The sequence below is a fragment of the Corella eumyota genome, chromosome 4 (assembly GCF_963082875.1).
Source record: "Corella eumyota chromosome 4, kaCorEumy4.1, whole genome shotgun sequence".
Taxonomy (NCBI): domain Eukaryota; kingdom Metazoa; phylum Chordata; class Ascidiacea; order Phlebobranchia; family Corellidae; genus Corella; species Corella eumyota.
The window spans coordinates 5,509,804-5,525,873 of record NC_137493.1 but is presented as its reverse complement, the minus strand read 5'-3'; the positions used below and the strand labels follow the sequence as shown (position 1 = coordinate 5,525,873).

Below are 16,070 nucleotides of genomic sequence, written 5' to 3'. Positions count from 1 at the left end.
TCTTAATCTCTGTTTAGCATTGCTAACATAATGTTACATGTAAAGGATCTAAACTAAATTTTTGCTTAGAAATTTTGATCCCTTTTAAAGTGAAAAAGAATGCCTTTTTAGTTTTTTTTCCATATTTGCGATCAAGTATGAATTGCCTCATCACATAACTATTTTAATTTATGTAGTAGTTAAAATAATTTAAAAATTATATATAATTATGTAGTTTTTGTGTTGGGTTTTCATTTAACTATTAAAATATTTAAAAACATTAATTTTTAAAACATTTATTTTACTTAAGTACATGTAATAAAAAGTACAGAATGACCCTGAAACAGTTTAATTAAATGTCACTTGTTTAATAGAAAAAAGTTCTTTATATAAATTCCTAGAGCATGTTTGTATTATGTTCATTGTTTATTCGGTTATCGGGTTATTACATTTCTAACAAAACGATTCGCGTTCGTATATGTATATGTATATGAAAACCGACACCCTTGCTTATTATTATACTGGTGACATCTGCGTGCTGTTATTTAATATAAACGGCTATTATCTTTAGGTTAAACAATAGTAGCCCGACTTCTGCTATTTTACCACTATGCTAAGGCAAATTGAAAGGTCGTTTAAATCTTTTCAAGTCGGGCTCAAATCAATAAAACGCTAGTTGTTCGAGGTATTTAAACCTTTTCATACCTTTGTCTACCGTTAATGTATTGATACCGAGCCAATTCCTATTCACACTTGTATCTATTCCTTGTATGTCTTTCATTTCGGTTATGTGTTGTGTTTTGTGTTATGCTTATGTTAATAGCGAAGGGAAAACTTGGAATGTTGATTATTTTGTTGCTAGTCGTAATTAGTTAATTCAAGCTGTCGTTAATCTAGACTTTAAAAAAGTTTGTGGTAAGTTACGTGGCTTTGTGTACAAAAAGGTTAAATTTTGTATGCATTTGTATTATCAGTCTTATTTATCAAGAACTAAGATGTCATCGTATACAAAAGGTTACTTATTTTAAAGGTATTTTGCCAATTTTTTTACGTTACTTTATCGAACTATATTAAACGCTGGTATTTAATTGTTTAATTAGTTTATCGTTAATTCGAAGAAATAGCTATACTGAGATTATGTTATTATTAAGAAAAAGGTTAGCATTTTTTTTGGTATAACTCATAGCCAGGCAAATATGCACAGAATAAATGGATTTTAAACGAATCAATATTTTCGAATAAGGAATCGTTATAACATAGGAATATACGCTATAACTAATAAGATTATTTCTAGTTTGTGGTAATTTTGTCTAGGTGCTGCTATGGTATGTTTAGTATTTTGTCTTAAGCGGAACAGGTTATTTTTTAAATTTTATAAAATATTTTGATTTCAAAATTATTTGCATATAGTTACAATGTAGTAGACGTTACCAAATTAATAATTATTATTTCGGGAAAATATAAATTAATTTTATTTTGGTTTAAACATCGGTTGCCAAAAATTTTGCATAAAAAGACATATTTTTCCCGACAAAGTGACAGTTATTAACGTTCTAATCGCGACAGTTAATGTTGTTTACAATCAATTTAGTTATTACATGTCATCACTAATGCCAAGCCAATGTCAATCTTATAAAACATAGTGCCCGATTGCTTAACTAACTGTAATGACTACTGCTCTTTGCGTGGCTTGCTTTTTAATTAGTGTGTAAGACAACATTGTTTCGAGATAAAAATAATTTCGAGTGCTGCACACGTCACGTCCGTAGGATTTGCCAATTTTTTTTAAGTTAAGAAATGAACCGGCTGACGGAAGTACAATTTTAAGGCACTTGATATGTGAAAGTTTGCGTCTGTCTGGGTGTGCTGCTAATTTGCACATGCCGAGTTATTAGCGTGGTCGAAGTTTGGTTATTTGTTGTAATGTCATCTCTTGGTACTAATTGCCGCGTCTGCCACGTTATTTAAATACTTTATTAATTTGCATCATTTAATTATAGATAAAAATTTGAAAGATGATTAAGCGAATTGTAAATATTTTAGTTATTTTTAAGGGCCAAAACGAAAAAAAAATTAGCAAAATTTTTATTTTATAAATTACAGTTACTTATATATTGTATCTATTAATTCGTGTAGACTGCATACGCATCGCAATTCCTCAAAATAGTTAGCTAAGTACGTGATATAGACTTACAAAACACAATAACTAACAGTAATATACACAGATATAAGCGCTAATTCCGTTTCATCAATTTAACCATTCCTCGTTATATGTGTATTACGGTATATATATATTGCATCACTGCTGTCGGATTGCCAGTTAGTAAATTTTATTTATTTCTGTTAGGAAGCCAAAGCTATCTGGTTGTTGTATACCTTTTGTGATAAATTATTTACCACTTTATGCCGTCATCGAATCAATGATTTTACAGCCGATTACTTATCGTTCTGCCAATGTGTTATGCGGGCCACAAGGCTACTGTCTGCAATATGTCGTCAACTATAAACGTTAAGGGTAATTGTACGACGTTAAGAGACCTGACCATGAACGTAAAAGAAGGCGTTGGCACGGAAAATTTAGGCTGGGCTTCGCGGTAATTTTTTCCCTACATCTAAATGCGTATTAGCTCTTTTACTCCTATAACGTATAATACTATTTCTACATTTACCACTATTACTAATATTACTAGTATTACCGAAAGTTATGGCAAGCAAGGTTATAGTTTAAGTTAATAATGGTAATACTGGTAATAGCAGTATTGGATATAGCAAAAACACGCAGTTGTTTTATTTATGCCTTTGCCTTACTGCTAGGTTTTTTTTAAGGCATTCTTTCATTTGTGTATTGGTATAATATAGTATTTTGCTACTGAAAAATGTAATGTATATAAATAAAAAAATAGCTCATTTACTGGTGTTTTATCTAACAGTTTATTAAAATTGTGTATTTTTGACTTGGATTACGTATCGCAAATAACATAAACCGATACGCGGGCTCGAGTAATTGTTATCAGCAACCTTTTTCGCTTCACATAAATTTTACATAACCCTCTTCCGCTGTTTCGATTTAAAACAAATCGCTTCGTAAATTTCGAACAGTTAGTGAACTTGAAATCTGTCTACAACTGCAATGCAATAATAAACAAGATTAATGAACGCGTTTTTTGTCGATTGTTTAGTAACTGTTTAAATATTGTTAGCTTATTCGCAACTTTACGTTAAATAACATAGGATTTGAGGCTTAACGTAACTTTTTTGGTTGGCGACTTGATATTACAGTGTACAGGTCTTTATTAACTTAATTGCAAATACAATAACTCAGCAATATGTCTACGACCCGATTCGAACTCTTGCGTTATTAATAATAACTGCTTTAACGCATAGCAAACATGGCAATAATAAAAATCGTCTAATTATTATGTCTCGTATTTACAATAATTAGTATTTGTTTGCGTCTTTAAAGTTATAATTTAACTAATAGGTTAGGGCTAAATGGCAGGTCTGGATAGCTTGTTTGTTTGTATTTGTACAGAGAATGTTTGTAGCTTTGTAAATTAGATTTACATTATTAAGTAAGCAAGGAAAAGGAATTGCGTTTTTTTTTTGTAATAAAACAAAAATTGCGTGCAATTCGTATTAAAGGTATGCGTGTCGACATATTTGGGCCTAGCAAGAAAGGAATGCTCATTTTTGCTGAGAATTATATGATAATTGCTAGCGTTGGTTATTAATAGAGTTGTTCGACTGTTATTAACGCGCTCTCGCAATCCAACCAACCTAAAGCGCCTGATTTCTCGCAGTTGCATGATCAAAAAGATTGTAAACGAAAAACATTTCGGTTTTGTGCTGCGTTCTCGCGTCGCCAAAACAAGTAATTAGAATATTTTCGTGAGCGTCTAATTATTAACGATCGTATTCAGGCACTTAACGAAGCTATGTGATTTTGTTATCAATTTGTCCTGGCGTGGTAGCGCTGGTAATTATGACTTGCCAAGGAATCGTACTAATGTCGATAATTGGGCTTAAACGTGACTTAATTTGGTTTAGATCATGCTCAAGTATGTGGGAGCATTTAGCATTGTTTCTTCGTATTGGGTTGTCGACCATTTGGTTATAAATGTATTGCAAGATGGACGGGAAAAAATAATGCAACTTAAGTTGGGTTTTATAGAGATATAAGGACCAGTTTTTTTTTTGAATTTGTTGCATATACATGTGACTGCAACGGGTGTTTTATGATCTTTTATTTTTGCATATATAGTTGAAAAAATCAAACTTGGATTAGTTTTTGTATTAGTGAAATAGATAATGTTAATCAAATACGTTAGTTTACATTTTAACAAAAATGTCAAGTCTTCACAAACTTAGAAAAAAAAACTATAACCTATTAATAGATCGTTAGTCTGTTTTCCATTACCTCATGTTTGATATACCTTTATCGACGAATTTTTGTCAGAGCCAGGGGTATGGTAATATACCGTCGATCCCACAACATTAATTAAGAGCAATTAAGTCACTAATCATAGGACCCGTGGGTAGTAAGCACTGGTTAAAATATACGCAAATGTGTACGGCCCTTGCTTTGTTTAATAAATTATTATTATCGAAATCCTGATAATACGATATTGGGGCAACGGGTATTAGTAATTACTGTGGCCAAGTATTGCATTTGTTTTCGTCTTTTGTTTATTGCATTATCAATAAATATTTGGTCACGTGGCTTAAAAGATTCATATACAGATAGTTTTAGTATGGGGGTGACTATTATTGGTTAGTGGCAAAGGGTAAAGTACAACTTTTAATAAGTTTTATAAGGAATTTAACTAATGATACATCGCCCGTTTATATTAATTACTGACAGTAACTGTGTCGTAATATCATGTTTAAAAAGTAGTAATAGTTATGCTTAAGCAAGATAAAAATGTGTTAGACAACTATTCGTTTTACAAAAAATGTCTTTAAATTGTAAAAAAAAATTTTTTTATTTGAATATGAAATAAACTAATTTCAGTTTTCGAGCATTTTTAGCGGTCAATTTTATATTCGCTTTAGTTTGCATATATACCCGCCCTTATATTTTTCTATTTATTATTACGTTAATGATTACCCGAACTGGTTTAAGCGATCTAGTTAGATATATGTTTTATTAATAAGTAAGCCAGGTAGTTGAATTGTTGATTATACGTCTGCTGATATATTGAAATAACATCTAGAAAAATTTCGTAATACAATAAGTGTTAGTCTTGTATATTCTTAAGCGTAAGTCTGAAATTCGCATTTTTAAAGGCTTTCTTAACAAATATAGTTACATACACTATGGTATGGTAATTTCTGCTTGTTAAGGCGTAGTTTGGATTAGTAAAATTATAAATATCCCAAGTACTAAAATAAAGTCATGTGGTTACTATATGTTACACTATAGGTTAAGTCGTTTTACTAATGGTGTCTCATCTAGCCGATATTTGTCTAAATATTTCATTAAATTGATTCGTTAATATTGATTGATCTTGATTTCTAAACGATGAGGTAATGTTAGGACTGTTTTATCAGGTTTATTTTTACCAAGTTTTTAACATTAGCCTTTCAGGAATTTTAGTTAAGTAGTTAGTAGCCAAATTAATTAATTTATGCATTTACTTTTATATACTGTTATGTAGACTGTTATTTAACTGATTAGGTTAATTATATAATAATGTCAAGTCATTATTTTTAATTAATAAACTATAATAAGTATATTGTCGCCAAACTGGGTTATGCATTGATATAATTAATCGCATTAATGCAACTTTATTAATTTCGCTAACACGTAATAGTAATTAACGATACGGTATGGCGTAATTCGCAGACAGTTCTAGGCTCAAATTCGGCGGCAACGTCCAAATCTATTTTTAACACAGCGCGCTGTCATATTGTGCATTGTTTGCCTGACAATATAAATATGTTTGTATTATGTTCTCAGACGAAAAATCAAGGCTCTGTAAATGCCACTTCCGTATAGTTTAACCTTATGTAAACACGAGTTGTCTGCATTTTCAATGCAAGATGTTGATTAGTCATACTTTTTAACGCATAACACGCACGGTCAATGCATATTCGAGTTTGCTGCTCGAAATGAGTAATTAAATGGCCATAAAATTAGTTCGCGTTTTAATTATAGACAATAGCAGGAAATAAAATTAGCCATACCGAACAATAAGTTTCTGTTAGTAGCTTGAAAAAGTTATTTTTTTGACTAAAATTAGTCATTTTTTGTGTTAAACTTTCTTTGCGAATAAGCAGGAAAAGAAACCATTGTTCAAAAACGAAAAGTTAAAAATTTAAACTGAATGTAGTTTTTGTTAGTTATTGTAAGTTTTTATGTATGTTTTTTTAACCCATTTTAAAAAAAATATTTTTTATTTATTGTAAATAGATTAGCAGAGCATTTTAAATGGTGCTTACAAACCTATGCAAAAGGGTACAACCGAATTACCGTGTTTTCGTATTTCATTTACAGGCTATTAGGTCGTTGTGGTAATAGACCCGCATGTACGCTAATGTAACTAACCATCGCTCTATATAAGCAAGCATGCATGATAACGAGACACCCAGGTTCACGGTCAACCAGATCGTGCTCCTGCAGAAATTAAAGCAGAGCGGTCTCAATAAGGACGAGATTCTTAAAGGCCTTGAGGAGATGGAACGTTTGGACGAGATAGGACTCGGCAGCCCAGCCTCCGGGTAGGTTTAAAATTAAACCTAGGTTTAGTTACTCCAAGTTGTAAGTTTTGGCATTTCCAAAATTATCTCGTTGTTTCGATATATGATGTTTATTCGGCGCGGTTAACTGTTTTTAGATTGATATTTAGGGAAGATTTCCATCTTGTTTGTTATTCATTTCGACTGATTCACTTGAAATTCTGCTTTTTTTAGGGTGACGTCATCTAACCCGCAACCGACAGCCACCGAAGCATCGCCGGGTGACAATATGAGCAACGGTCATTCCACTAGCTCGGGAACAAAGGAGAACGACTACCAGGCTCCGAGTCCGCAATCCCCGCCACCGCAGCACGTAAGTTCCGAAGTATTTTGCGCTCCTCAATTAAAGAAATTTTTTTTCAAGAATTAAGAAAAAAAGGGAAGAAGGGTTATATAAAAAAACGCAATTCGAAAAAAAATTTAAAATATTTTTTTCTAAATAATACAGAAAATGGTTAACAATTATAAACCATTTTTCTTTTATTTACCAAAACTATCATCAGACCAAGGCAATAATTTACATTTAAGAACCTTGGCCCGGATTTTTTAAAATGGCATCTTTATAATTGCCTGCAACATCGTGCCTAATTGCATTTAATTGCGTCCACAAATTGCTTGCATGATCATTCATATTTTTAATATCAAGTATTTACGTGGGCCCGTTTAAACCATAAACGAGCTAATTATTGATCAAATACGTTAGAATAATTAATATAATGACGTCATAAGTTTATTAATTGCATTAAGGATATATATATATATATATATATATATATTTAAAAATATTATATAACACGATATTTTTGGTAGTTGTAAATTGTGCCAGTTGTAAATTGTGATTTGTCAAAATATTTTTTTTCTTTTTCAGGGAAAAATGAACACCCCTGTTAGTTTACCCCATCATCTTAACCCTCCAAACCCACTTATGTTTGGGGCCCATTTGCAAGTAAGCTATTGTATAATAATAAAGTTTTAATTATTTTGGGGGAATTAAAAAAAAAATAAATTATTTTTTTTTTAATTAAATTATTATTTTAAAAAAAATTAAAATTAAACTCAAGTAATAGCGTTTTTTTACTTAACTTAATAGAACAATTATATAATTTAACCCTTTTTTAAACTTAAAAAATGTTCTTTGAAAAATTTTTTTTACTAAATTTGGTCATCAGTTTTGAAATTATCGGTTAAATATTTCGCCTTATTTGTAAACATAATTATCGACATTTACCAAAGCAACTATTAAGCACTTTAACAATTTTTTTCGTAATTATTCCTAATTAAATGTTTGAAGTTTTTTAGTTTCACGATTTTTTTATTTTGAAAATTTCAATTATTAAGTAGGAGGCATTTACGTGGGCTTTCAAGTTTTTTTTACGAGAAGTTTTGACTAAAATCGGTAAATTTTAAATCGCTTTTGCGGTTTTTACTTTGTCAAGACACGTAGTAATGCTTAATACGACCACTTTGACGTGTAATTTTTTATACATTTAAATATAAAACTTGAAAAGAAAAAAATTTATGATCTAAAATTTATTCAAGAATTTTTTGTAGATTAAATTGAATTTTTTAAATATTTAAAAACTCGTAATTTTTTTTAGAATCCTAACCAGCTCACTCTAATGCCACCAGTAGTTGGCGCATGGCCGAACACGTCACAAGCCGTCGCCGTGGCAACAGCGGCAAGTTTTTTACAGAACGGTTTCGGCCACGGGAATGTACCGCACTACCCCAACCTTCTAAACGGTAGAGGTAAATTTATTTGTTTAAATTTTGATTTTTTGCTTATTTTTTTTTTTTGCTTATTTTTTTTTTAATTTACTATTTTTTAATTTTTTTTTAAATTTTTTTTAAATTTTTTTATCCAGGTTTAATGAGAGCAATGTCCTCATCTTCTCCTTGCATGATGTCAGGGGGAGGCGGGGGAGGAGGTGGGAACACGGTCGTGGAGGTAGACGACGAGAAGATCGACATCACGGAGGAACTGGAGGAACTCTTCCGAAGAGACCAAAACTCTGTCAAGGAGGACATTCGAAAGTTTATCAGTGAACGTCATATTTCGCAGTCTGCGATTGCCAAAGCGACGAGAAATGGTAAGCAATTTTTTCGAGTTCGATTCCCGGCGGCGGCATTTCAAATTTTTTTATTTTAATATTTATTTTTTTAATTTGCAAATTTCTTTGCAATTTTGCTTGCTTGCAAAAGTCTATAAATAACGTGCAATTACTAAACTTTCATAATGGTCATGACATATTTTAATTTTAAGATTAATTATTAAAAAAATGAAGTGATTAAAATTAGTCAAAAAAAAATTAATAAAATTTTTTTAATATATTCTTTATTTAGGAAATAAAAACATTTTTAAAAATTGATAGTTAATATTTAAAAAAAAAAACATTTTTAAACATTTTTAGTTTAACAACATTCATGCATGAAAAAATTTGGTCCACCATAATAGATAAATTAGTTTATCAGCTAGGTATACGCTTATGAATACACAAGTATATATGAACCTTAACTTTTAAATAAATCACAAAAAAAGTAAAAAAACTGCAAGGTCTTCAAAAAATTTAAAAATTACATGCAAAATTTTTTAATTAAAAAAAAAGCCAGAAACTAACTCTTAATGTTTAATTGCGGTAATAATTTGCCTTTACATTTTGGTATAATAATTACAATATAATCCGATTACATTTTTTCCTATCGCCAATAACGATTAACATTCTTATTTTGTTACCTAATCTCTAAACATACAATAAACTAGCTAATAAAGATTTCGGTACGTTATGTGTATGTAGCATTTATTAACACGTTACGCCTACTTGTCTTACCACAAGTGTATTATATTTCGAGTATATTTTAAAAATATGCAAAGACTGGTAGTGCCTTACTCTTAAATAATTAAATAGTGAATTTGTTTTTGCTAACTTATTAGATTTATTAGTATTTTAAAATGGCATTTAAAATTTTATGTATTTTTTTATTACCTTTAAAATTATTGTTATTCGTTTTGTAACTTTAGGCAATTTTTTTACTTTTTTTTTCAAAATTTATTTTTATAAATTTTTACATATTTATGACTTTTTAAAAATTTTATTTAAACTTTCTATTTTTAGCAATAAGTCAGAGCTACATCTCCCAGTGGCTTGCCCAACCCCAAGACATCAGTGGGCAGAAAAAGAAGGCGATGTATACCTGGTATATTATCGAAAAACGAAAACCGGCCGGCGTAGTTAACGGTAAAGACAAAAATTTTCCTAAACTCTTAAATTCAAATTTTTTCACAAAAAGTAGTTGATTTGTTGTAAAAGTCGATTGCACAGCTTAAAAGCAATGTTATTATCCCAGATTAAAGCTGAAATACTTAAAATTTAATTTGAATTATGCCCATTTTGTCAGTTTTACAATAAGAGCTTATAATTAAATATCAGTCATTTTAAAAGCGTGACAAAAATTCATGTTCAACCAATTTCTTTCCTTATTTCTAAGATTGATTAAACTCTATTAGTCACACCAAACACTCGTTAAACAATAAACAAACACACGATTTGGCAAAAGATTAACATTTCAAATAGAGCAATCGCTTATGTCACATTACTTTAAACAAAATCGACGATCGGATATTAAAAATTCAGCACCCTCGTTTTGCTGGATTTATTTTCGAACGAACTGAGAAGATCAATTTATTATTTACCGCCTTAGTTCGGTTTTTATTAAATATTCGACCCAGCAAAATGCGTGTTCGTCTTTAATGTCGATTCCAAATGTTTATGATAAGTATTAATAAATAATGGCAAGGCATGAATGATGAATTACTAGCCTAACAGGCGATCACTCTTGCGGCCTTCTCCTTACGACGAAATACCTCGATCGTTAATATTAATAACAGATTGGGCTTGATATAGTGTATTTGCGGCAAAAAAGATGCGCTAAAACTACTGGAAAAATTGTCGAGTTCTGTCTGACAAATTGCTTATCGTTAGTTAATCGAACGTCAACGCGTTTGAGATAAACATGTATTTTGGGCGACATAACGCATCAATTACCATCGCATCTCACAATTTGCCATCACACCTCGACAATCTATTATTTATTGACTAAAAATTCACGCCGTCTGCGCCTTCCGATAAACAACCGTGTTTATTTGCTTCTTTATTTTTTTTCGAAACCCGGTTACGTAACTGCAAACAGCAACTGCCAAGTTTGTATTATGAATATTGCATATTATCTTCTTTTCTTGTTGAAAATAATTGACTAGTTGACAATTATTTTTACCACGAAACAGTTTTGTTCCTTTTGTATATTAATCACCAAAAAAACATAATTACAAAAAAACAAAACCTGAAATACACCAATTAACGAGTTCTTGTTTTCATAAGAAAAAACATTTTTTGGGCATACCTAGGTTTATAATGACGTAATGCTTAACTAGTAACGTGATTGGTTGTTCAGGTATGGGCGGAGTTACACCAATTGTGTACAGAAGTAATGAGTCAGAGGAGGGGATGAATAATCTGTTGCTGAAGTCAAAACGTGGAGCTAGGTGAGTGTGCTCTTTATCACCATCTCGCGGTTTTCGTAAAAAAGCGTTTATTCCGTTAAACGGATAGTCTGTTACAAAAACTAAATATTTTTATTACAAATCCAGGTTTACGTGGCCCAAAGAATGTCTTTCCATTCTAGAGAATTATTACAATGCAAACTCCTACCCAGATGAGTGTAAACGCGAGGAAATAGCACAGGCTTGTAACAGAGTAATCCAAACCCAAAAACCGGGTAAATTTGCTAATTTTTACATCCAATTGGTAGCTCTATAGTTCGGTAGGGCAGACCTACTGGCAGCATTTCACTCTTTCGACTAGTAGCATTGTTAATATTTTAATGAATTTTTGTACTTGTTATTATATCTGTTATTTTTGTCTGTAATTTTTGAATGGGTTTTTAAACTATAATATTTATTTTAATTTTATGATCATTTATTTAGGTTGTATGTTGTCCGAGTTGGACAAAGTGACCACCGTTAAAGTCTACAACTGGTTTGCAAACCGAAGAAAAGACGACAAACGTAGAAGACACATAGGTAAAATCGAAGCCAAATTATTTTTTAGGTTTCAAATTCTTCAGTATACCAACATTATTATAAAAATAAAGTCGATATCTTTACTTACACAGAGCATATAGAGTCGATGAGCCAGCACCAGCATTCCTCGATGTTAAGTCCGCGCAGAAGTTCAACCACTTCACCCTCCCCCTCCTGTAATTCAAATGATAGTCATCCAATCGACATCAACGATAGCAGAGTAAGTTAAAACAATTTTAGTTATTATATCAGTTGTTTGGGTGCAGGCAGAGTGCATTGCTGGCCATTCTATTGTTAGTTTGGTATATTAAACCGCTTCAAAGCAGCGTCATTTGTCCTTATTACTTGTGGATTATTACAACAACGCAAATCCTAGTTTAATTGACAATATCAAAAATTGTGTTAGAATTGGCGAGTAAACCACTTTAAGAATCCATGTAAAATATGGCTTTTAACTGATAGAATATAACAGGGCATGCCGATTAAAGAAGAACAGATGACATTAGCGTTAGAGATGGCGGCCGTCAACAATTCCATCCTTGCCTTGGTTAACCCTCACAACGTCGAATCGAGCAACGACGCTGAAGACAATGATGACGCGTTTGTGCAGCGTCATTCTGACGTCATCAGGCGCGCGCAGGAGGCGAATCACATGCACAGAGTGGTCGCGGGCCGAGGCTCGGAACGGATGACCGAGTGCCAGGGTTATGTAGCTTAACTGTACGTTTAAATAGGGTTTGTATACTTAACATTGCTCTGAAATGCTTGCAGTTGGCCTTAGTCGCATTAGGCCAAATCTACTTCGCACACAGAGTTCACGATCTTGTTTTAAACCGCGTTCAAGACCAAAAAGTTTTCCGCGTTCTTGTATGCCGACATATCTGTAGGTGCTTCGGGGCTGAATTTTCTTCTTTATTTTACATTTTTTTTGTTGCTTTTCACTTTTAATCACTGCGCTCCCCCAGCATTTTTGTTCTTTTTTAGTTAGTTCTATTTTATTCTCTCTTTCGATTGACTTATTATTATTATTATTAATTTTTCAAGGCAATAATCACATTTGCTCTTTTTTCTGTATTAATTTTCCAGATTCTCTGAATCGCCTTTTTCTCTCCTGAATCGTTTTTTTTTACCAGTGTTATGAGCTGTATATAGCTGTGTGTTATATAGATAGGCGCAGGCGTTTAAGAACAGTCTCCTTACAAGTAGTTTAAATTTTATGTCAACAAAAAAATCTTAAAAATATAAACTAAAATTAATTTATGTCAACTTTTTTTTTATTAATATAGGGAAGAAAAAAAATTAAATTTAAACAATTTTGGTTAAATATTTTGCGACAGCCCGCTTTTTTTAGACGCCTATGGTTGAAATATCGCCTAAAATTTCAATGAAATTTTGTATTCTATCTTTCTGTGACTTTTGCACGTTGTTTAAAACTTTTATGTAGATATATATAAATTACTGCATCGTTATATTATTATTATTATTATTATTATTAATGTTATGTTGTGCAGCTAAGCTGTGTTTGTGCTATTTTATCGCCACTTGATTAAATATTTTCTTACCTGTTTGTGCACGAGAGCATAGCTCTATAGCGGCAACGTTTTTACTCCATTTATCGTTAAAAGAATGTTTTTTAATTGTTGAATCTTAATTTTTTCTTCTTCTAAATTACGACTTAAAAGGGATAAGCGTTACAACAATCAATGTTGTTCTGAATATTTTCAAACATTTTTAATTTATTTAATTTTTAAGAAATTCAATCAAACTATACACCAAAACTCGTTTTCTTTTTGTATGATCGGCACCTAGTGTCTAATACAATCCCCTGCGCTTTGTAAGAATCATTGTGAATTTTTTTAAATGTTAAATTATATGGATGTCTGTTGAGATTACTTTTTATGTTAAGAGCAATATTTTGGCGTCGTCAAAAAAAATAGACGCCTGAAAAAAATTAAGAAAAATTACACTTTACTATACTTTTGCCCATTCCCCCTTTTACTTTTATGTTTTATTATTTATTTGTGGCCGCTTTATATCTGTTCTAAACCCACGACGGTGCTATCTTTTATCTGCATGAGTTGAGTCTGTGTTGTTGGAAGACAACATTTTCTCGGTAATGTACAATAAATACAACTCTAATAATACACAATTGATTTGATATGTTCAGTTACAATAATTTTAATATAGATAGTAGCCAATATAACTATGTAAATTTTTTTATATTTATGTTTTTTTTATAATGCGTTTTACTGCTTCCGCTAGTTGGCGCCGCTGAGCAGTAAATTTGCATTTATTGTGAAGTGCGTTTCAACATAAAATCTGGCTTGTTGATTTTCGGATATTACGCGTTGCATCAAGTTATACTTAAAAAAACTTGACACAAAACAGTATTTGATCTATAATTTAAATAAAATAACGACAAAAGTCAGTTAAAATTCATTTTTAGGGTTTCTAACCCGGACTTAAAGTTAGTTACCTTTACATTGATCAATACACAACGGACGAGCAGGGATTTAGCTGCTTAGTGCACGCGTGCGCAGGCAGAATCACGCCTATCCCAGGAAATGAGTAGATGTAATTTCCGGCGTGCTGTATATTCTTTACTGTCATTAATATAGAAGACCAGCAGCAGGCTGCATGCTACGAAACTAGCAAAGTCGTAAGGTTTGAATATTACAACAACGTAAGAAAGGATGCAGTTTAGCCCGGAAAAAGCATTAATCTTGTTTGTGTTGTATTAAAAAGTACGCACGAGTATTCGTAATAAAAAGACACGTTTTTGAACAAGCTAGGTTAGAAGCGAGCAATAGTCTAGACTTCTATCTTAAAATTAATAACTATGTACTTTATTTATGCATCTGGGTAAATTTGAATACAACAAATCGTTTAGGTGTAAAGCAGTTTTATTTAATCCTGTCCTTAAAAGTTAAGGCTTAGTAAAAAAGAGAGTTAAATAGGAGGTTTGGTGAATTTTTGTGTTATTTGTTATAGTATTTTTATGCTTTGTAAAGTTAAGATATTAAACCATCACACAAAGAAAAAATGCAGGTGTAAATGAATTACTTTTATTAGGTTTAATAATATTAATATGGGTTGGTTTTTTGCTTTTCACGTTGTGCAAATAAAACACAAATCTATTTGTTTTAATTTAACCCTTACACCTTTATAACGATATATAAGTAGTGATTAGTATCTATATAAAAACTTATTGTTGTTTTGTTTTACTGACGTTTAGACTGTTTATTTTAAAACAATACTTTTTTGCTGCATTGACATTTCCTATCATTAATTAAGTCAAAATTTTGTTTAGTTTTAGCACATGGAAACTAATGGCAATTTTGTAACAGCTTTGGCGTTAATCTGGTTTTGATTTTACTTTGTAATATGTTATGACAAATTTTCGCTGCTTTGATCTTGTGTTTAGCTATAAATTTCGTAGGCAAATTTCACTCTAGTTCTAAGAATAACTAAATTATACATAAACATTATGGTCACCAAATGAATTTTAATTTTAAAACCTAAGTCAATGTAAAAATGAGATTATAAGAATTGAGTCTCCTTACCTAGATATACTAAGAAAGGATATTCAAGCGTCTATATTTGGTAGACTGATTAATTTAGTCAATATGTTGCAGCCAACTGCGAAATTTGATATTTTTCAGGAAAATATATAGCGACCTACTATTTTAATATTCTACTAGATCGTGGAAATTTGCCAGGTTATGTTGCCTAATAGATTAATAAGACAGCTATTGTTCTTTAGGTAAAATATGTAAACTATTACACTTTTGTGTTAGTTATAGATAACAGGTAAAACTATAGGACACGAGTTGATTAATTTCATTTACCGTCACTAGATATACAGGCCGAGCACACCACGCACGTGCCTATTAAACAGGAAGGCTTATAAGGCTCTTATTTTACTTCCCTATGCAGATAGCATGCAGTGACCTATACAGTTAACAATATATGCAGGCAAAGTTAGTGTTAGTGTATAGTTTTGTGTAGGAAGTTTGGCATATGTGCGCTAGCTAGCTTAGGTTTATTACTCATGAAACGCCTGACTGTAAGACATCACATTAGTCAAAGCTGCATTAATATACCAAGGAATTTAGTATTAGTAGTTTAATAATATTTTTTAATTTGGTAAGACCACTACAGTCAAAATAAATGAAATCTACAACACTGAAGCGTTAAATGTCAGTACTTTTTTAGGGTTCTAGAATCAGAAAATTCCCTTTAGTTTTGCTAATTCATTTAGTCGGTCTTATAATGT

General features: G+C 31.3%; 1 protein-coding gene across 2 annotated transcripts; it reads left to right on the top strand.

Moving 5' to 3' along the window:
- The first annotated feature begins 6,475 nt into the window (after positions 1-6,475).
- Positions 6,476-13,932, top strand: LOC145749478 (homeobox-containing protein 1-like). 2 transcript variants are annotated; one of them, XM_082565250.1, is made up of 11 exons: positions 6,476-6,699; positions 6,892-7,030; positions 7,586-7,663; positions 8,316-8,466; positions 8,583-8,807; positions 9,831-9,953; positions 11,167-11,257; positions 11,363-11,490; positions 11,699-11,794; positions 11,887-12,014; positions 12,267-13,932. In XM_082565250.1, exons 1-11 carry the CDS (start codon positions 6,548-6,550, stop codon positions 12,510-12,512), a joined length of 1,557 nt encoding a protein of 518 aa, XP_082421376.1. In that variant the 5' UTR covers positions 6,476-6,547; the 3' UTR covers positions 12,513-13,932. The 2 variants fall into 2 exon arrangements, with proteins under 2 accessions (XP_082421376.1, XP_082421379.1); XM_082565253.1 differs by having other exon boundaries at positions 12,257-12,417.
- Positions 13,933-16,070: the final 2,138 nt, after the last annotated feature.

Excerpts from the sequence above, each read along its gene's own strand:
- LOC145749478 (XM_082565250.1), top strand. The coding sequence starts at position 6,548 with ATGCATGATAACGAGACACCCAGGTTCACGGTCAACCAGATCGTGCTC. Across the intron at positions 11,258-11,362 it reads AAGTCAAAACGTGGAGCTAG|GTTTACGTGGCCCAAAGAAT; the intron begins GTGAGTGTGCTC and ends TTACAAATCCAG. Across the intron at positions 11,795-11,886 it reads CAAACGTAGAAGACACATAG|AGCATATAGAGTCGATGAGC; the intron begins GTAAAATCGAAG and ends TTACTTACACAG.